Below are 22726 nucleotides of genomic sequence, written 5' to 3' on the forward strand. Positions count from 1 at the left end.
AACATTTATAGAACGTACAAATGAACAAATAGAAGATAAGTCTCGAACGTGACAAATGCAAAGGTTTAGCAAGAATTACGTGGCAGCAGTGCAGTGTGTAGGAAGAAGTGGTTGGGGTGGCAAGAATGGAACAAGAGTAGAAAAATAAAATCACTCTTAATCTCATGGAACTGGATGGGACAAAAGAGCAGCAAGTTTTGTTTCTAATTATTCAGATGGGAAAAATTCCACCACTAAATTCAGTAAGAGCAATCATAACGACAGTTCCTTTTAATTTTGAAGCTTTATAACTAATATCTGGACAGAGACCACTATCCCTTCAGATAAAAAGAAGTATTAGGGCTTCTCTGGTGGCGCAGTGGTTAAGAATCCACCTGCCAATGCAGGGGACACGGGTTCGAGCCCTGGTCCGGGAAGATCCCACATGCCGCAGAGCAACTAAGTCCACGAGCCACAACTACTGGCCTGCGCAATACAACTACTGAAGTCCGTGCACCTAGAGCCCGTGCTCCGCAACAAGAGAAGCCACTGCAATGAGAAGCCTGCACACCACAATGAAGAGTAGACCTCGCTCGCTGCAATGAAGACCCAACACAGCCAAAAATAAAGAAATAAATTTAAAAAAAAAGAAATTTTAGGAGACAGTAAAGGGCTTAAAAGAATTTTTTAAAAAAAGAATATTTAGTGATGTTGCTTAACATGCCTTCGTATATTCAAGGTAGAAGATAAAAAACTAAAGGATCCCGACTCTTTACCTATCACTGAAATCTCTTTCTAATTAAACATGTTCATGAATGAATTAGTAATTTGTGAGTTATGGGTTGAAACTTCTACATAGCTAACCTAATTCATAAATTCTGTCTTTTACTCGGGTAAGAGAAATAGCTTCTATCTGTGAATACCTGAGTTTATTAAAAGCCAATCAGGGCTTCCCTGGTGGCACAGTGGTTAACAATCCGCCTGCCAATGCAGGGGACACGGGTTCGAGCCCTGGTCTGGGACGATCCCACATGCCGCGGAGCAACTGCGCCCGTGAGCCACAACTACTGAGCCTACGCATCTGGAGCCTGTGCTCCGCAACAAGAGAGGCCACGATGGTGAGAGGCCCGCGCACCGCGATGAAGAGTGGCCCCCACTTGCCACAACTAGAGGAAGCCCTCGCACAGAAATGAAGACCCAACACAGTCATAAATAAATAAATAAATAAATAAATAAATAAATAAATAAATAAAATCCAGGAGAAATATTAAAAAAAAAAAAGCCAATCAGCAGGTAACTGGCACTTTGAAGCCCTGCGCTGAATGTTTGATCATTTCCACTTCAAAAGGTGCATAAAGAACATATCTTATTGCAACTGGACAGCACCCACAGATCATAGGTTTCTTCTGAGAATGTAATTCATTAATCAATTTTTATGGCTGCCACCATGGAACTCCTAGAGCCAAGAAATGCCAAAGCTGATGCCAAGTGAACCACCTTTTCAGAGTAAGGGAACAAAATATTCCAACGTGGAGTGAAAAGACATACCTAAAGAACACTGAGACACAGCACCGCTCTGTAGATATGAGGTTTCAAGTTTTTAATGAGTTTATAGAAACTTTACTATACTTTTTTAGGCATTTAAAATTACCAATTTTTATTTTGGAGAAGCCTCAACTGATACTATTTCCAGTTCAGTTTAATCTTCCTAGGGAAACTGCAAACAATTTTATCTCTTTGAAAACTCCCTTTAAAAGTAATAAAAAAGGGAATTCCCTGGAGGTCCAGTGGTTAGGACTCTGTGCTTCCACTGCAGGGGGCACGGGTTCAATCCCTGGTTGGGGAACTAAGATCCTGCACACCGCACAGTCAGCCAAAAAAAAAAAAAAAGTAATGAAAAAACCCAGAATGTCTGTTGGTATAATATGTAGAAACCTAAAACTCTGAGTCATTTACTGGTTAGAGATGGCAGCTCTCAAAAAAGAAAAAAAAAACCAACAACAAAACCCTACCTACTTTTTCTATTTCTTTAATTACATATCAGAGATTAATTCTTCCACTTTTGGCAAGTAATTTTTAGTAATAATAACTTTGCTGTTAAAAGTATACAACTTCCATATGGATCCCCAGCAATAATTTTAAAGCTCCCACCCTTTTCACTGCATGAATTACGTTCTGCCTTGAGAAAAGACTTTCTGGCTCAGGACCTCTATCCTTAACAGAAGTATGGAGAGGATAACAAATCCTTTAGCAAAGGGAATTTTCTAGAAATAAGTATTAAGTTTTCACTGTGCTCAATTGCATTCTCATTCTAGTCTAGAGTATATACATTGAAACCAAGCTTCTGCTTTATGGTAATTTGGCATCATTATGGGGCTCTATAGGGCCTAAAGGACTTAAAGAATCTTTCTAAATGTAACTGCTCAGCATCAGAGATGGGAAATCTTCGGCCATATATTTAAACTAATCTGACTTGTGAGTCAAGTACCCACACACAGTACCACCATTAACTAGATGACTTTTTAAAAAAGACACTTACTGATTTCTTTAGTGGCAAAAAGAGAATCATAAGATTTCAGAGCTGGAAAGTATCATACTTTACAGTCCCTAAATGAATATATATGTGTTCATAATATGAGTTAAAAAATATTCATCAGGGGCTTCCCTGGTGGCGCAGTGGTTGAGAATCTGCCTGCTAATGCAGGGGACACGGGTTCGAGCCCTGGTCTGGGAAGATCCCACATGCCACGGAGCAGCTGGGCCCGTGAGCCACAATTGCTGAGCCTGCGCGTCTGGAGCCTGTGCCCCGCGACGGGAGGGGCCGCGATAGAGAAAGGCCCGCGCACCGCGATGAAGAGTGGCCCCCGCTTGCCGCAACTGGAAAAGCCCTCGCACGAACCGAAGACCCAACACAGCCAAAAATAAATAAATAAATAAATAAATAAATAAATAAATAAATAAATAAATAAAAATCAAGTAAAAAAAAAATATTCATCATAATATAAAGTGTATCCTCTGGGTGGCAGGTTTGTAACTTTTTCCCAACTGCTTTTATGAAGCTTCTCCTTATAAGAATAGGAATGTGGCTTTTATAATCGGAAAAACATAAAGTCAAAATCAGGGGAAAGAAAAGCCCAATTCAACCCTCTTATTTTACAAATAAGAACACTGAAATCCCACGATGTCAAAACACTTGGCCAGTCATCAACCAACTAGTTAGTGGCAGAGCCGGGATAAAGCTTCTAGCCCTTGTGCTTTTCACTACATCACACCAGGGAAGGGTGTGATCCCATGGAAAGTGCTCTCTCTGCCTGAGATACACTAACATTCAGGATCTAGAGAAGAAAGAAGTCAGCAAAGGGGGCAGAACTGGCGTTTATAACCCAACCGGGGAGACAGAGTGAGTTCATAAAGTGGTAAATAGTTTAAAGTAAAATGAATGACACAAGTTAAGGATTATGAGGTTTCAGAGCAGGGAGTAATCACTGAGGACGTGGGTGGTCTTGGATTTCATCACATCAAATGTGGCAAGGAGAGGTGGGACATAAACAGGTGGAGAGGGATAGGTAAGAAACTACAAAAAGGGCTGAGGTGTATCTGAAGGACAACGACTTAACCATTCTCGCTGGAATGGTGAGGGGAAAGATTTTTAATGGGCTTTAAAGGCCAGGCTAAACAAGTTTGGATTCCACTGTTTAGCAATCAACACGCCTTTAGGAACGTTCTAGTCCAGTTAGCTCATAGTTTCTTGTGTTTGCTCAAATCCATTCCTCCTGCTTGATATAAGCTCCTAACTCTTCACTGCCTCTTCGAAATCTCAGAACTCCATCAAGGCAGGACCAATCCCATCTCCTCTGTGAAGTGTTCTCTGACCACCCAGGCTCACAGTAATTTCTCTGTTGATCTTCAAGCATTACTGCCTGTTTATGCAAGTAATACTAAACTACTGATATGACATGCTCTGTATCTTTTTATGTAGTATCTAATTAGGTTATAAGCTACTTGGGGTAGGGACCATGTCTTATATAATACTTCTTTGTGCCACTCACTGCATCTAGTGCTTTACAACTTGTAGGAGCACAGAGTGACTCCGAACTGCAATTATAACAAGGCAGAACTCAGGGAGATTCATGCTGATAGAGTTCAAAGACACTGTACACATGGGAAATGAGCTCAGGAGTACTGATGGGCCAAGTTCAGCACCATCAAATCACAGAGGGAAACAAGCTATTCTTTTCTAATTAGAAGTTTTCTCTTAATTATGTCTAAGAATAAAGTCTCAGCTAGTGCTAATATGTCTTCGACATCTCCCTTTTGAGCTAAAGGAGCATTTCTTACACTCAGAACCTTTCTAGTCAACAGTAGAATTTGATAACAGTACTTCAGCTACATTGCTGGTTTGCCAAGGTTACAGTCATCATCAAAACTAACCTTTAAAAATTGTATAAAAAATTCAAAAAAAAAAAGATGAGTGGAGCTGGATCACTTAAGTCTCTCCAGGTCTAACGTTCTGTGATTCCACATCGAAAACTAAATCAAATTTTTTACCTTCCTGCCCACCAGGTGCATTTTCCCAGCTTGCTCTTCCTTGTCAAAGCTGTCACTATAAATCAGAAACTTTGGGGGTCTCTTTTGAAGTCACCTCTCTCAGTCTGCCCTCTCCCCTTTCCATTCCAATATGGTTATATATAGTATGTTTTATATACTGACTCAAGTCCACGGATTTCTTTCTTTGAAACAATTTGAACTTTAATCTTTGCTTTTTATTCTCCCTACCATCATTTCAAGTCTATTGATTTCCCTAACTCTAGGTGTCTCACCTCCATTTACCAGCCTATAAAATGACTATGGCAGGGCTTCCCTGGTGGCGCAGTGGTTGAGAATCTGCCTGCTAATGCGGGAGACGCGGGTTCGAGCCCTGGTCTGGGGGGATCCCACATGCCGCGGAGCAGCTGGGCCCGTGGGCCACAGCTGGGCCCGTGGGCCACAGCTGCTGAGCCTGCGCGTCTGGAGCCTGTGCCCCGCAACGGGAGGGGCCGCGATAGTGAAAGGCCCGCGCACCGCGATGAAGAGCGGTCCCCGCACCGCGATGAAGAGTGGCCCCCGCTTGCCGCAACTAGAGAAAGCCCTCGCACGAACCGAAGACCCAGCACAGCCAAAAATAAATAAATAAATAAATAAATAAAATAAATTAAAAAAAAAAAATGACTATGGCAAAAACTCCTTTCTTAAATAGTGTATGGTGGTTTAGAAATAGAAATGGGTCCAACCAGGAAAAGAGTAAAGTTCTGTGCAAAATGCTTGGGGAATTTTGTCTGAGCTGACACCTGACATCCTGATGGGATGGCAAATATATTTGTGGTTTCTCTAAGGCCTGCAAGTGGTATAAAGATTAAGTGCCTTTTGAGAAACTAGTTTCAAAAAAAAGGAAGGGAGGGACTTCCCTAGTGGCGCAGTGGTTGAGAATCTGCCTGCCAATGCAGGGGACACGGGTTCAATCCCTGGTCCAGGAAGATCCCACATGCCACGGGGCAACTAAGCCCGTGTGCCACAACTACTGAGCCTGCGCTCTAGAGCCCGCATGCCACAGCTACTGAAGCCCGTGCTCCACAGTAAGAGAAGCCAAAGCAATGAGAAGCCCACGTTCCGCAACGAAGAGTAGCCCCCGCTCGCCTCAACTAGAGGAAGCCCATGTGCAGCAACAAGGACCCAATGCAGCCAAAAAATAAATAAATTAATTTAAAAAAATAAAAATAAATATTTATTAAAAAAAGGAAGGGAAAGGATGATTAATTGGGGTCCTGGACAAATCAAGCAGAATGTATTTTACCAATAATTCAGAGATTATAAACTCTCAAATTCATAACGGTTCAGGTTCACATGTATTGTGAGCTTCATGAAGAACTTTAAATTCCATCAAGAAACACAAATTTAAAAAAATTGGAGAATGTTATATTTGAAAATGTGTGGTATGCCTAAGTGCAATTTATTAATTAAATGGCTTATATAGTCAGTGGTTCAACAAATCTAAAATTTTGATAACTAATGATTAACAATTACCAGTGTATACTAATTTTTATCCATTTGTATGCCTTAAGGCTTCATTTCGGTTTAGGAGGTATCAGGTCTTATTTAAAGCCTTATTGAAGTCCCAGTATCACCCTGGCAAAACCAAAGACATCACAAGAAAACTACAGACCAATGTACCTCAACAATATAGATGAAAAAAATCTTCAACAAAATACTAACACACTGAATCCAGTAACATATAAAAAGAATTATATGCCATGACCAAGTAGGATTTATGTCTGGAACACAAGGTTGATTAGACATTTGAAAATCAATTAATGTAATACTCCATATTAATAAAGGACAAAAACCATGTTATTTCAATAGACTGGAAAAGGCAGCTGAAAAACCCAACACTCTTTCATGATTAAAAATTCTCAACAACAGAAAGAAAATTCGTCAATAGGATAAAGGGCATCTGAAAAACCCACAACTAACATTATACTTAATGGTGAAAGGCTGAATGCTTTCCCTCTAAAATAGAGAACAAGATCAGGATGACCACTCTTGCCATTTCTATTCAATATTATACTGGAGGTTCTAGTCAGGACAATTAGGCAAGAAAAAGAAAAAACAATTCAGACTGGAAAGGAAGAAAACTATATTGCAGATTACATGATCTTGTATGCAGAAAATCCTGAGGAATCCACTAAAAAAACTATTACTAAGAAAATAGGTCAGCAAAGGTGCAAGATAAAAGATCAATATATAAAAGGTAGTTGTATTTACATATACCAGCAATGAATATTCTGAAAATGAAAATGAGAAAGCAATTTCATTTAAAATGGCACCAAAAAAATGAAATACTTAGGTGTAATTTAACAAATGTGCAAATTTGTACCCTAAAAACATCTTTGAAAAAAACTGAAGACCTAAATAAATGTAAAACATCTCCTGTTCATAAACTGGAAGGCTTAAACTGTTAAAATAGTGACATTCCCAAATTGATCTATAAAGAGAAAAAACAATCCTTATCAAAATGCCAGCTGGCTTCTTTGTAGAAATTGACACGTTGATCTTAAAATTCATGTAGAATTCAAGGGATCCTGAATAGCCAAAACCTCCTTGAAAAAGAACAAAGTTGGAGGACTCACATTTCCCGATTTCAAAACGTACTGCAAAGCTCTAATAATCAAGACTGTGGTACTGGCATAGGATGGACAGAGAGATCAATGGAATATAACTGAGAGTCCAGATAGAAACCTGTATGTTTATGGTCAATTGATTTTTGACAAGGGTGTCAATACGATTCACTGCAGAAAGAAAAGTCTTTTCAACAAATAGTGTTGTAACAACTGGATATCCACGTGCAAAAGAATGACGCTGGATATCTATACAAAGATTAGCTCACATCATATACAAAGATGAACTCAAAATGAATCACAGACTTAAACGTAAGAGCTAAAACTATAAAATTCTTAGAAAAAACCATAGGAGTAAATCCTGAAGACCAAGAGACAGAGGAAGAATAGATAAATGGGACTATATTTTTATATAGTAAATTTATATAAATTATATAATTTTTATTTAAAACTTTAGTGCAACAAATGTTACCATCAAGAAAGTGAAAAGACAACCCTTGGAATGAGAGAAAATATTTGCAAATCATGTATCTGATGAGGTACTGTGTCCAGAATATATAAAGAGCTCTTACAACTCAACAATAAAAAGACAAATCAATTCAAACATGAGCACAGGATATGAATAGACATTTCTCTAAAGAGGCTACACAAGTGGCCAATAAACACATAAAAAAGATACTCAACATCATTAGCCATCAGAGAAATGCAAATCAAAACCACAATGAAAAAGTGCTTCACGGCCACTAGGATGGCTATAATCAAAACACAGGCAATAACAAGGGTTGGTGATGATATGGAGAAATTGGAACCCTCATACTTTACTGGTAGAATTGTAAAATGGTGTAGCTGTTGTGGAAAACAATTTGGAAGCTCCTCAAATGTTAAACATAGTTAATTCTACTCCTTGGTATATACCCAAGAGAACTGAAGACATATGTCCATATAAAAACTTATGTATGACTATAACTCAAGTGGTTATTTGAGGTATATCCACACAATGGAATATTTGGTGACAAAGGGAATGAAATGCTGACACATGCTATACAACATGGATGAACCTTCAAAACATTATGTTAAGTGAAAGAAACTAGTCACAAATGACCACATATTATATAATTCTATTTATATGAAATGTCCAGAATAGGCAAACCTATAGAAACAGAAAGTAGATCAGTTACTCAGGGCTGGAAGCGGGTGGGAGCAATGAGGAGTGACTGCTAACGGGTACAGGAATTCTTTTTGGGTTAATGACAGTGTTCTGAAATTAGCTTGTGATGAAGGTTGCACAACTCTGTGAACGTCTTAAAAACTACTGAATTGTATACTGTAAATGGGTCAATTTTATGATACATGAATGATATCTCAATAAAGCTGTTAAAAAGACTCCTTACTATATGAGGATTAGCAATGTTAAGGAAGTACTATGTCCACTTAGGGCCATGCATTGAATTTTCTCCCCTTAGAAATATTAGTAACATATTCTTTTAAAATGATAATTTTTTTAAATCACTGTGATAATTTATTCACACTTGTGCTTACTTCCTTTTAATTTTTTAAAATTAATTAATTTATTCATTTATTTTTGGCTGCATTGGGTCTTCGTTGCTGCACGCGGGCTTTCTCTAGTTGCGGCGAGCAGGGGCTACTCTTTGTTGCGGTGCACGGGCTTCTCATCGTGGTGGCTTCTCTTGTTGCGGAACACGGGCTCTAGGCACACGGGCTTCAGTAGTTGTGGTACATGGGCTCAGTAGTTGTGGCTCGTGGGCTCTAGAGCACAGGCTCAGTAGTTGTGACACACGGGCTTAGCTGCTCCGCGGCATGTGGGATCTTCCCGGACCAGGGCTCGAACCCGTGTCCCCTGCATTGGCAGGAGGATTCTTAACCACTGTGCCACCAGGGAAGCCCTTACTTCTTGACTACAAGAAGTAGAAGATTTCTACATATGGACAGGAAGACATCTTTAAACATTTTGCTAGTCACCTTTTCTGGATCATGAACAATTTGGACACATGTTGTATTAAACTAACAACAACAACAACAAAAATCCTTGCCCTAAGTGTGACTTTTTTCAGGCTTAGGGTCAGTGATAATAATCTGAATGGCTACATTGAGGAATTTTCTGTTTTAGACAGTACAGCCACATATTCACAGATCCATGTAAAAAATAATAAAGGAGAAAGTTCTCTAAGAAACAACAGACTAACCAGATGTGAAACCAAAGACAGGAATTAAGTATAAAATGAACACTGATAACTACATCTCCCCTAGATTTTAAATAATCCCCAACTCCACACCAGAAAGGATTTTTTCCACTTTTTATTTAGTTATCATATCACTCTCATTCATAAGGTGTTTTCTACTCACAACTCCAAGAGGAAACAATTGGCTTAGCTTTAGCTTAAGTCACTTAAATTAAGTGACTTTTCCTGTTAAGCTTGTTAATGATGACTTCACAGTAACACTAAATGTTAGAAAGTAACTTCAGTGCATTTAATCAGGTCAGTTTTTTCCTTACAAATTGGGGCAAACTGTATTTATGTGTATGTACATATTGTACATTCATCCAATGAAGTGGTGAGTCTTAATGATTCAAGTCCTTCTAGCCCTTACTACTTCACTTGGTGTTTAACTCCTTCTTATACACAGTAAATGCTTTTAAAACACTATGTCAGCCAGTGATTTAACCTTCAAAGATACACTTTCCTTATAATATTTCTAAGTAATGCTACAAACACGATAAGCACATCTCAAAGAGTACTGGTGGAGTAGTGGAAAGAGACAAGCTTTGGAACTATATAGAACCTGAGTTAAATCCCAGCTCAATCACAAGTGATTGAACCTCTATGGATCTTGGTTTCCTGTTTGTGCAAAGGAGATATTAATGAACATTTTGTTGCATTCTTGTGAAGACTTAAAGTACTATATGAAAAGAATTTAGTACAAGGTCTGTCATCAGATACTGAATACATGGTAGCTCTTACTCTTACTATTTCATTGATTTTAGCATTTGTGATATTTGTTCAGCTGCCCCCAAAATAGATCTGACCTGCCATATGCCTGTTTAGTCCAAGTAATAATCTATTACTGACATGTATTTTGGGAAAATCTGAGATAGTAAAGCCGTCTATATTTGCAAGTTATCACCAATTACTCTCCCAAGCAGCCTAATTCTAAAATTCCACTATTTCAGAACCACTCAAATAGCACCTCTAGTTACATGTCCACATTTCAAAGTTTATCTTTACCTTAAAGATCTGTTTTTCCATGATTCTGAGCACTATATATGAGGAGGATTTTGAATATGTTTTGACTTTCTAGAGGTATTAATTTGTATCCAACAGCCAAAGGGGAAAACTTGCTACAAAAAAACTCTACATTGTTAAATTTAGTTAGAATTAAATAAACTGGCTGATTTGAAATATTTGTTACATAAATAAAAATATTTATATAAGTGTGTTCACAATATTTTCACCTTATTAGAAATCAGCATTCCACATTTTCTATGGGTTTAACTTTTGAAAATTGACTTTATTTTTTTCCTCTGCCTCTTTAAAAAAGAAATTAAGTTATTTGTGATGAGGGCTACTTACCAGCAGAGGCAATAAAAAGGACTCAATTAAAAAATACAGATAATAAATATATATTACCTAATAACCTTGGAAAGGTACTATACAATGTCTGCAAAGATAAGTAATTAATAATGATTTCAGGAAACATACCTTTATTATCTACCTGTGTAGCATTTAAAAAAGAAAAAAGCTATAGCACAAACAAAAGCTCAACTGGGTTATTTCAGGTTCAATTTCCTTCCCTAAAAGATAACGAACGAGGAGAGAAATTTTCGATACCACAGAAAATTTCACAAAGGAGGTCAAGTCTGCTGAACTGTCACCTTCCTTAATGAAGACTATTCTGACCTCCCTATTTATCGTTTTGCAACTGCACCCCTTCCAGATCCCTCTTCCTATGCTCAACCCTCCCCCACCATAGCTCTTCATTTGCTAACTTAATTAGTTATAATGCTTATTTTTCATTCTGCCTCTACCCCTGACACACACTAAAATGTGGGCTCCACAAGGGCAGGGATTTTTGCTTTGCACTCTGATGTAGCCTGAACACCCATAATAGTGTCTAACAAATGGTAGGTGCTCAAATAATTATTGAATGATTAAATGGGTATACATAACAGAAAAGAACAAAAAGCATAAAACTGTGCCACTTAAAAGATTAATTTTCCAGATCAGATAGAGAACATTCCTGAATAAGGGTTAAACATCCCACCACTTAGATTACTCAGCTCACATTTCCCTTAAAGACCCTACCTGCCTGAGTGCGTTCCTATGGCCACCACTGTGCCACTTGGATGAAAATCTGCACAGTGTCCTGGTTCCTAGAAGAGAGACAGACAACTGTTGGGGAGTACATGAGAAAGTCTCCCTAGATCTATGGGAGCAGTGGCAAAACATATTTGAAAATAACTTGTTTCACATAAACATGGAATCTCAATCAACTTTACTGTAGCCAATGGTAATACCACATGGACTTCAGAGGAAAAAGGATTTCAGAGCAGGAAGGGGACATGCTGGCAGAGTGGTGAGGGGGAAGGACCACCAGCTTGTGGCTAGGCAGTGGAACAATAATAAGGATAATAACAAACATTTGTACAGTTCTTTAGAGTCTGCAAAGAACGTGTATACACCTTTTAGGCTAGAAAAGGTGGAAATCTGGGTGGGGTAGGGAGAAAACACAGTAAGAGACCAACTCAAAAAGAAGAGAGCAGAATCTGTTAGTGGGCAGTACTTACTGAACCCAACTGCACCACCACCAGAGACCCAAACATATCCATAACAATTAATACTCCATAAAGATGTGAAATATTTTTTATTTTTACTACTGAACCTGACAGAAAAACTGAGCTTCTGTCCCGTTAATTTGCTGCTTTGGAGTGGGTTCATGTACTTTGTGACTAAACACTCTCCCTCTGCCCCTTCCCCTTTACTGAACTATAGAAATACACTTGGTTTTAACCAATGCTGAGTCCTATTTGCTTTGCGGCTACCATCTGCCATTTTAGGGAGATTCTGTGGAGAGATTATAATCACATTCTGCTTTACTCACATCTACGAGCCTGGTCCATTCCAGCCTGTGTTCCACCGAGTTCCACATGCACACCTGTCTGTCCTGAGCACATGTCAAGAGCAAATCTTTGAAGGGATGCGTGGCAAGACCCCAAAGCTCATCAGTATGACCCTGAAAATGAAATACACCCATTGGTATAAGAAGCAAAGGGTATCATCAAAAATACTCAGTTAATGGTTAAAATCATACAGCTTACCTGTACTTCTATTTGGAAGCCATCGTTAAACGTTCCCCGTAAAATAAAGTTTCGTGATGTGCCTACCAAAAATTGATCTGCCTTCCCTTCTGCTACAGCTCTGATTGTTCCATACTGATCAGGAACCTAAAAAAAATTTGTAAAGTCACCATACACATGCTAACATGCATTAATTACTACCTGAAGACCGTAGTTATAGCTGTATGCAATTATGTGGTAATAAATGACAGAATTCCAAATTTGAAAGTAATAAGGTAATCTTATACTAATAAATTATTTGTTCAGACAATTACGTTTTATTACACAGAAGTTATAATGCATTAACAACATTCTTTGGTTCAATTTTAAATTCATATTTTTATATGATTTCAAGAGTTAAGGATTAGGAGTAGGGGATAAAGGAGTAAGTTCTGATAGATCACATGAAGACTGTGATCTGGTTTTGCTACTTACTGGTTATATTATTTTGGGTAAGTCATTTAGCCTGAGACAAATTTCTTTATCTATAATATGGGGATATATCTTCCTGGAAATGAAACCCAAGAGCAGTACTATCAGAATCCTCTTTTTTAGAGAAGATTTTGTCTACAAAGCATGTTATGAGTAGAAAAGACTGAGCATAAATTCAAAATTTAAGTCACCAACAAACAGAAGCAATATTAAACTGAGTGAATTGCCTTTGCTCTGGCAATCATTGACTAAAATACTATTCTTAACCCAGTTCACTTCCTGAGATCTCAGTTCAATTAACAAACTTTCACTGAGCACATAATACCTGTCAGGTTTTATGGATACACTTGGTTCATGCAATGAAGCAGACACATACATAGATAAATAGCAATTATCATTAAGCCCATTGTTATTATTTTCAAGTTTTAAAATTAAGCTGGTCATTTTGTATACCTTGGAGTAGGATATAGTTTTCAACGAATGTCTGTTAAATTTTAAATTTATATGCTTATATTTTTGGGTCACTAAAAAAAAAATCTCAGAAATAAATAAGCAAGTTAATTATTCTGCTGATTTTTCTTATTCTTTCAAACTATTTTATTTAGTGAATAGTCCTTTTTGTTTTTGTTTATTTTGAGGGAATGAAATGACAAGAATGTGCACCAAATTTCCCAGAAAAGTGTAAGTTATCTCAATGTGGGACAAAAGACATGAGTTTAAAGGGTTTAATATTTAAAATTTTTTATGTTCCGTTTTCATCCTTACCTCTATTTCTCTTTCAGGATTCAGATCATGATCCCACAGAATTATTTTTCTGTCTTTCCCGCCTCCAGTTAATAACATACCATTTCTCATCTGACAAAGTGTGAACACACTGCCATCATGAGCTTTGATTTGTTTGCTGATCTGATAAACACCTAATATGATGAGGAGTAAAATAAAAACATGAGTGATAACATTTTCCATCAGATTTTAGAGTCTTTTTGGAAGAAAACTTTAGCAGAACTGTAGAGTGATTGCTGAATGACTCAACAATCAGAAACCTATTTTCAGCAAGTCTTCTGCAAGGCAGGTAGTAAAGCTTTAATACAATCTTTTGCATTTATGTCAATAATCAGTTACTCTGAAAATATTTCAAAATACATTCTTACAAAAAGGCAGGCTAAAGCAGTGATAATTCCACAGACAACAGAGGGTATATTAGCTTCAGAACTTTACTACCTTTTATAATCATCTTACATGGTAGTTAGGGTAGGTATTATTACTCTTCTGATTTTAGAACTAAGGACATAGGTATAGAATTGGCTTAGCCAATACCACACAGTTAGCTAGTGACAAAGCTGTGACTAGGACTCACGTCTCTTTACTCAATGTTCTTTTACGTTTGCAAAAAAAGCCTTCATTTCCTCTCGAGGCAACAGTCATAATATTTAACATTTAACCACTGCTGAACTGGAGGACTTCTGCTCTGTCAGGGATAATAACCTCTTTTATGTGCTGAGATACTGGGGAAGGTGTGGGGCAGAAGAGGCACTGGCAGCTTGCAGCAGTGGCTTTTGACCAACCAGAAAAGTATTTTAAAAACTGATCCAGCCACACCAATGTGATAGCTGAATGACAGCCCAGTTTTCTTATATGCCCTCAGCACTTCACAAGTACCCAGGAAGGGACAAGGCAGGTACGAAAATATAATCAGAGCCTCTTTCTTTTTTTAAATTTTATTTATTTATTTATTATTTTATTTTTGGCTGTGTTGGATCTTCATTTCTGTGCAAGGGCTTTCTCTAGCTGCGGCAAGCGGGGGCCACTCTTCATCGCGGTGCGTGGGCCTCTCACTGTCGCGGCCTCTCTTGTGGAGCACAGGCTCCAGACGCGCAGGCTCAGCAATTGTCAGAGCCTCTTTCTTAAAGGTGAACATAAGATTTCATGATGCCTTACTCAGAGAAACTCTTCATTCAGCTAGTGAAGCTGCTAGAGTAAGAGAAAAACTTTTTAGAAGATGACAGCTTGCAGAATTAGTTACCAGGTTCAAAATGGCAAGGTAGAACCTGGTTTAAGTATGACCAAAGTCAGTTAATAAATACACCTTAGATCCATTGGAAATGAAAAAATTACAAGTTTAAAAATTGTTCAGTGGGGGGCTTCCCCGGTGGCGCAGTGGATAAGAATCTGCCTGCCAATGCAGGGGACAAAGGTTCAATCCCTGGCCCGGGAAGATCCCACATGACGCGGAGCAACTAAGCCCGTGCGCCACAACTACTGAGCCTGCGCACCTAGAGCCCGTGCTCTGCAACAAGAGAAGCCACCCATGCTCTGCAACAAGAGAAGCCACCCCAGTGAGAAGCCCGCTCATCACAACGAAGAGTAGCCCCCACTCGCTGCAACTAGAGAAAGCCCGCGAGCAGCAACGAAGACCCAATGCAGCCAAAAATAAATAAATAAATAAAAATTAAAAAAAAAAAAAAAAGAGTTCAGTGGGGAAATGGGTGAAGGTGGTTAAAGGTACAAATTTCCAGTTATAAGATAAATAAGTTTTGGGAATTTAATGTACAGCATGGTGACTACAGTTAACAATACTGTATTGTGTATTTGAAAAACGTTGCTAAGGTAGTGCATCGTAAAAGTTCTCAGAACAAGAGAAAAACCTCTACTATATGAGGTGATGGATGTTAACTAAACTTATTGTGGCAATCATTTTAAAATATATACATATATCGGGGGCTTCCCTGGTGGGGCAGTGGTTAAGAATCCGCCTGCCAGTGCAGGGGACACAGGTTCGATCCCTGGTCTGGGAAGATCCAACATGCTGCGGAGCAACTAAGCCCGAGCGCCACAACTACTGAGCCCGCGCTCTAGAGCCTGTGAGCCACAACTACTGTGCCCACGTGCCACAACTACTGAAGCCCGTGTGCCTAGAGCCCATGCTCCACAACAAGAGAAGCCACCGCAATGAGAAGCCCACACACCGCAACAAAGACCCAACACAGCCAAAACTAAATTTAAAAAAATAAATGTATTTAAAAATAAAATGTGAATTGTAAAAAAAAAAAATTTAAAAATATATACATCAAATCATTTTGTTGTATACCTTAAACTTACACAATGTTATATGTCAATTATACCTCAAAAACCTGCAAAAAAATTGTTCATTTTCTAATAAAATTGTTCATCAACTTTAAATGGATAAACAAAATGTGGTATTATTCGGCCACAAAAAGCAATGAGGTACTAATACATGCTATAACATGGATGAACCTTGAAAACATTAAGCTTTGACTAAAAGTCACAAAAGACTACACATTCCATGATTCCATTTATATGAACTGTCCCACACAGGCAAATCCACAGAGACCAAAAGCGACAAACGGTTGCTAGGGACTGAGGAGAGAGAGGAATGGGAAGTGACTCCTAATGGGCACAGTGTTTCCTTTTGGGATGATGAAAATATTCTGAAGTTAGTGGTGATGATTGCACAACTCTGTGAATATATTAAAAATCACTGAATTGTACATTTTAGAAGGGTGAATTTTATGGTATGTGAAGTATATCTCAGTAAAGCTGTTATTGAGATTGTTCATTTTTACTCACCTATTTGAGCTGCCATTACATTGTTAAGATTAAAATTTGTAGAGTTTTGGTATCCTAAAAAAAATTATGCTATAGCTGACTCTCAGAATTACTCAGTGTGAGGCTGCTAGTGGTACAAATACTTAATAGATGGGTATATTTGGCAGGGAGAAAGGAACGGGCTTGCCTACTTTGGAGTAGGGCTTGCCTGATTCAGCAAAGCTAGGAGCAGAACTCCAACTAACTTGCTATTCAGGTCAACTGCCTCGGCTCACATCAACATTCATCACCTAAAAATACTTTAAACATTGAACAATACAACTGTGCCCAGTAGGACAGCCAGCCAATTATCTATCATAGCTCTGATGTGACCAAGAGAGTAAGAACATCTGAGAGATGTGAATTTTCTGAGAGTATTGCTGGCTTTATTTGGGCATTTAAAAGTGGGGGAAAAAGTGGGGGCAAAGGGCTTATTTTTCTCATGCATGGTCAAATTAACAAGAGTAATCTGAAAGTACCACGGTACCATGTAAGAAATTACAAAACGCAGAGGTGTGGCATTTCATAGCTCTCTATCAGAATGCAGGAAAGTGAAATACAGTTTCTCTATTTTTAATTCAGTTTTCCCTACTTCTAAACATGACAAATACCTTGTTAAACACTTAAGATCTTCCTAGAAAAATGGAATCTTAGAAAATAGAAAACTGAAGAACAAATGCTCCATCAAGAATAAAAATACCCTATATAAGTAATCAACACGGTGAGATACCCACTTTCTACCTCCCACCACCCCAGGATAGTTATTTCCTGAGGAGGACCTATATTAATTTAGCTAAAAATATGTCTGTGCTTTAAATTTAAACAAGTTACCAAAGCTTGCTTTAGATAGTATTTACCCACAAAATAATTTATAATCCAAGATTTCCTTCTCATGGGTCTATATTTCTGACACTTTAAGCCAAATAATGTCTGAAATACCTGCCAAGAAAAATAATTATCCTTGTATTAAAAACCTATTGTACCTCCAGGCACAATCATGGCCAAGTCTATCCAAGCTTACTTGTAAATCTCCCCTTTCTTCTCAACTCTAGCAGAAACAAGCTTCCGTAAAAAGCAAGTTTACCTTGACTGCCAAATAAAGATCCTTTGGAGGGCTTTCTGTGCCTGTTTAACTATAGAATCAAATATCAGGGAGACTTTGAAATTTATGTTATATTCTTAGCAACGTGCAAATGGGTCCATGTTGATTATTTGGAGACCAGGTAAAATGGTAGTGTTTCTTAGTTTCTTAAAGAAACTTGGCAAAGATTTCAGAATAATAAACATTTTAATGGTGGTGTTGATACTCTCAACTTCCCCTCCCCCACTTAAAGAATTATGAATTATTTCATATAAGAAAAATTCTGAACTATTTCCTGTGTGTAGGAAATAATAAATACCTTATACCCACATAAGAAATAGAAAAAACTGAAACAACCTACATGTCCATAGATGGATGAATGGATAAAGGAAATGTGGTATATATATACAATGGAATAAAAAAGAAGGAAATCCTGCCATATGCAACATGAATAGACTGTGAAGACATTATGCTAAGTGCAAAAAGTCAGACAGAGAAAGACAAATGCTATCAACATATGATCTAACTTATATGTAGCATCTAAAAAAAATAAACTCACAGAAACAGAATAGACTGGTGGTTGTCAGAGGTGGGGGAGGTGGGTAGAAGAAATGGGTGAAGGTAGTCAAAAGGTACAAACTTAGAAATTTAACGCAAAGAGGGTGACTACTGTTTACAATACTGTAATGTATATCTGAAAGTTGCTAAGGGAGCAGATCTTAAACGTTCTCATCACAAGAAAAAAAAACTGTGAGGTGATGGATGTTAACTAAACTTATTTTGGTGATCATTTTGCAATATATACGGATATCAAGTCATTATGTTGTACACCTTAAGCTAGACAAGCTTATACATTAAAAATGTTATAAAACTGGAAAAAAAAGAGAACAGAAAATAATTCTTTGAAGAGTCCTGTTAAATTACACTTAAGGTAAGGAAAAAATGGTTTGGAAGCAAGAGAGCTCCTTATGAGGCATAAAACACAGTTTTGGTTTGTCTCCTATTTACTAGAATAAAAGCATTAGCTGTGAAATTATACTTCTGCAATCCCCCAAAGTCCCTTTTTCAGATGCAATATCACAGTATAGTCAAATTTTGGTTGATAAAGACTGCCATGGGCACAGAAATATCATATTAGGGAATATGCAAACTGGATCAATCTACTGAAATTTTGGGCAAGAATTTAAAAATGGAAACTATGAACATCTGTTCTGATCTGGGCTTACACATTTATTTCACTAAACTCACCAAATCCTTTCCAGCCATATTTACATACCTCAAAACCCCAAATATAAAGGAAGAAACAAAATTCTCAGCAAGTTTGCCCAAAATAGGGTCAATCATGTAGCAAATTTCATGTGCCCAGCAGTTTACAAGATTAGATTTTGTTTTCTGTTCGTGCATATGCAGATTTTCTCTGCACAAAGGCTAAGCCACAAGTTTTTCAGATGAAAACCAAAATAAAAACAACTTCTGAACCCCTCCCTGCCTCTCACCTCGCACACTAAGGCTAATGAAGGGTGTATTTATACCCAAACTCTGCTCAGAGTGGTAGGATAATATGTCAACAATTTAAGTCACTGTTTTGATAATACTGTTCCTGGCATTTCTGATACTGAAAAAAATGTGCCCAGGAAAAAGAAAAGAGAGGTAAGTGGGGAGGGCAACTGATAGTACTGTTTTTTCTTTTTTCTTAAGAATCCTCAACCAGGAGCTTCTGGGTTGGTGAACACAAGGGGATTCGGGGAGAGTGGTACGCCTGGGAAGGGCATGTAGGTTCTTGGCGGGCCCTTTTCCCAGGCCTTGCCCTGGGCATTTTTTCCATCTGGCTGTTCCTGAGTTATCTCCTTTTATCATAAACTGGTGATCTACTTTACACTGGCTACAGCGCTCAGGCCAGGTGTCAGTACTGGAGGGAATTTGGTGTCCATACACCAAAAAGTCTGTTGCTATGCTGGGAAAAGGAGAAGAGAAAGGGAGGAAACGTACCACAAATGTAGTAATTGGGACTATCTTTCTATATTACAGATAACTATGTTAACCAACAGCTGTTAAGAAAAGGTCCTTGGAACCATCCTTTTGTGAGTTGATATGGATAATTTTAATCACTAATTATTTAGAAAATGATACCTCTAAATTTGTAGGTCTTTGGTTTTAGTATTCATTTATTATAATAAATCCAATTCCATAGGCAAGTCAAAGGTTTCAGCTGAATTCCAACAAGTAGAATTCTGAAGTAATGGAGTCTGATTATGTGATATTTTACTATATTACTATTCTTATATTATCCATTAACAATAAAAACTTCAAGTTTTTAACAGGGAGCCACTTTTACTGAGAGCAATGTCATCCTGCATGACCTCCACCATTTAGCCACATAAGATCTCAGGATAGAATGTAGGCTATTACTCTTTTTCAAGGATAAAATCTTTCTTCTTACGCCCAAACCAGTTATTCTCATCTCTCTCTCTAAGATTTTTAGTCTTTTTTCCACCACAATATCCATTTTACTCTCAGGTTTTAGGCAACCTTAAAAAGACTACTGATTGATTCTAGTAACTTTGCCTTCCATTCCATTTTCAACTGGGATTCTCAAAATTCTCCATTATTATTATTTTTAATACATTTATTTATTTATTTATTTTTGGCTGCGTTGGGTCTTTGTTGCTGCGCATGGGCTTTCTCTAGCTGTGGTGAGCGGGGGCTACTCTTCGTTGTGGTGTGCGGGCTTCTCATTGCGGTGGCTTCTCTTGTTGCAGAGCACAGGCTCTAGCTGTGCAGGCTTCAGTAGTTGTGGCTCACGGACTCTAGAGCGCAGGCTCAGTAATTGTGGTGCACTGGCTTAGTTGCTCCGCAGCATGTGGGATCTTCCCGGACCAGGGCTCGAACCCGTGTCCCCTGCACTGGCAGGCGGATTCTTAACCACTGCGCCACCAGGGAAGCCCAAAATTCTCCATTTTAAAACTGGCTATTCTATACTTAGCTGTTCTACGGCCTTAATGTTCTATTGAAATTGCAAGCTCCTTTGGTCTTTTCTTGGTTCTTATTCTTCTTGATCTCCCTATAGCACTGAAACTCCTGGGAATTCTCTGCTTCTTTGTTCAGGCACTAAATAAAAAGTTCTATCTTGCTAACTTTTTTTTTTAAATCTCACTTCTGTAACCCTTGTAGGCTCTTTTCTGGTCATCTAACTGTGGGACTAAGGATCCTTGGCCTCACAGCTCTTCTCTCTTCCATGGTGAACTCAACCAGTTTTTAGAATTCTTGTGGATAACTCGGAAAATCTGTATCTTTAATCCTTATTTGAATTTTCATCGGCTTAGTATATATTAGTTTTAATTGATAAGAGGAACTGCAATTCACTACTATTTTTTAAAATTGTATTTCCTTCATGCTAGCTGTCTCTTGTTTTTGTTAACACATGACAAGTTTATTCACACTATCCTGGATGCTTCACGTTCATAACCATCTTTCTCCCTTAACTTACACTGATCCCTAACTGGGATCAAAGTTCCATATCTTTTGTAGTGTTGCACATTCATTATGGCTTAACAGAAATATCATTTCTTCTGTGAAGGCTTCACGAAATACTGAAGATTGGGATGACTTCTCTCTTAATCTTTACGGTGTTTAATTAACGTGTATCTGTATCATCTCTAATTATTTTGTATTAACCTCCTGGAAGGAAAGGTACAGTGTAGTCAAATGTAGGTTACATATGCTTAATAAATGAGTAAATAATTTGAGATTTAAAAAAAGACTGTCATGAAGAACCTTAAAAACAAAATGTATGTTGGTGACTCTCATACTGTCTCCCTGCAGCTCTCTCTCTCCTGGTCTGGGTAAGAGATGGGACTGCAATAGCAATATGCGCAAACTGAAAGGAATGACTTTAATATGAGAATACTGTACCTTTAGGCCCTTTCCCAGGTGTGGGTTCTACAGTAGTTTTGCTCCATATAAGTATGACTCCACCTGAGTCTCCAGTAAGAACATCTCCATTCCCCAAGAATGTCAAACACTGCACAAATTTTGGTTTTTCATATTTCTACAATGAAACAATGAAAATTTTCAGTTTTCCCTTTGGCATGATGACTTTAAGCTTACTCAACAATTAAAAAATTAAAGTTTTATAATGAAGTTATAACATTCTGGTCCTTACCCCAAAAACTCCCTGTTTTCTTGTTAGTGAATTGCCACTCCAGGTCCAGAAAAAAATGTGAGATTTACCACAGGTTATTATGGTATTTGCATCTGTTGGATGGAATTCCACAGCCAAAACAACTTCATTTGTTGTCTGTGGAAAGAGAAATAAAGCTTTAGATGAATGTATATCCTTATCTCCATTAAGTGCCAATTACAGGTACTGATAATCAAAGATAGGGAAAATTTTTAAGGAAATGCCTTTCCTTCAAAGTTCTATTTTCCTGAAACATTTTAATAATAGATTTTTAGAATAATGACTTAAATTTGATGTCCTTATCCTATTATATCATCTTTTATGCTATCTATATATAATAACTCTGCACTAGGAAGACATTTACACGAATTAGTTTTAGGTTGTTTTAATTTCTTGCACATTCAAGGAAAAGTATGCTAAAACTAGCAAATTAAAGAGCAATGTACATGCTGTCTTAAAGACATTGCCATTTTGGTCTTAAAAAAAACAAACCAGTCTTATCTTTCTTTGTACTATACTATTGACCATTCATTCAGGAAAATATTACTGATTTAGAGATTCATCCCCATGCTGAAGACATAATAAGTAGATACAGAATGGTCACTACTGATTCCCACAGAATGAAAAAACAAAAAACAAAGAGCTAAAAAAACAAAAACAAAAAACAAAAAACAAAACAAAAAAAAAACAAAGAGCTTTTATGCTCTTTCCTCAAAAAAAACCTAGGAAAGGGACCTCATTAAACTTAAAAGCTTTTGCACAGAAAGGAAACCATAAACAAAACGAGAAGACAACCCACAGAATGGGAGAAAATATTAGTAAACGATGCAACCGACAAGGGATTAGTCTCCAAAATATACAAATAGCCCATATAGCTCAGTATCAAAAAAACAAACAAGCAAATCAAAAAATGGGCAAAAGAGAAACAGACGTTTCTCCAAAGA

General features: G+C 37.7%; 1 protein-coding gene across 4 annotated transcripts in view; it reads right to left on the reverse strand.

Annotated features, from left to right (window-relative positions):
• The window catches only part of EML4 (EMAP like 4), a 163499-nt gene that overhangs the window by 16107 nt on the left and 124666 nt on the right, over positions 1 to 22726 (reverse strand). For all 4 annotated transcript variants that reach the window (XR_009009919.1, XM_057558212.1, XM_007167109.2 and 1 more), the window contains 6 exons: positions 21765 to 21899; positions 21515 to 21650; positions 13681 to 13832; positions 12466 to 12591; positions 12249 to 12380; positions 11453 to 11520 (listed from right to left, as the gene is read on the reverse strand). Coding sequence is in view for 3 of the 4 variants with exons in the window: in XM_057558212.1 (XP_057414195.1) it covers positions 11453 to 11520; positions 12249 to 12380; positions 12466 to 12591; positions 13681 to 13832; positions 21515 to 21650; positions 21765 to 21899 (749 nt within the window). In the remaining variant the exon portion in view is untranslated. The remainder of the gene's footprint in view (positions 1 to 11452; positions 11521 to 12248; positions 12381 to 12465; positions 12592 to 13680; positions 13833 to 21514; positions 21651 to 21764; positions 21900 to 22726) is intronic.

The sequence above is a fragment of the Balaenoptera acutorostrata genome, chromosome 12 (assembly GCF_949987535.1).
Source record: "Balaenoptera acutorostrata chromosome 12, mBalAcu1.1, whole genome shotgun sequence".
In the NCBI taxonomy this organism is placed as follows: Eukaryota; Metazoa; Chordata; class Mammalia; order Artiodactyla; family Balaenopteridae; genus Balaenoptera; species Balaenoptera acutorostrata.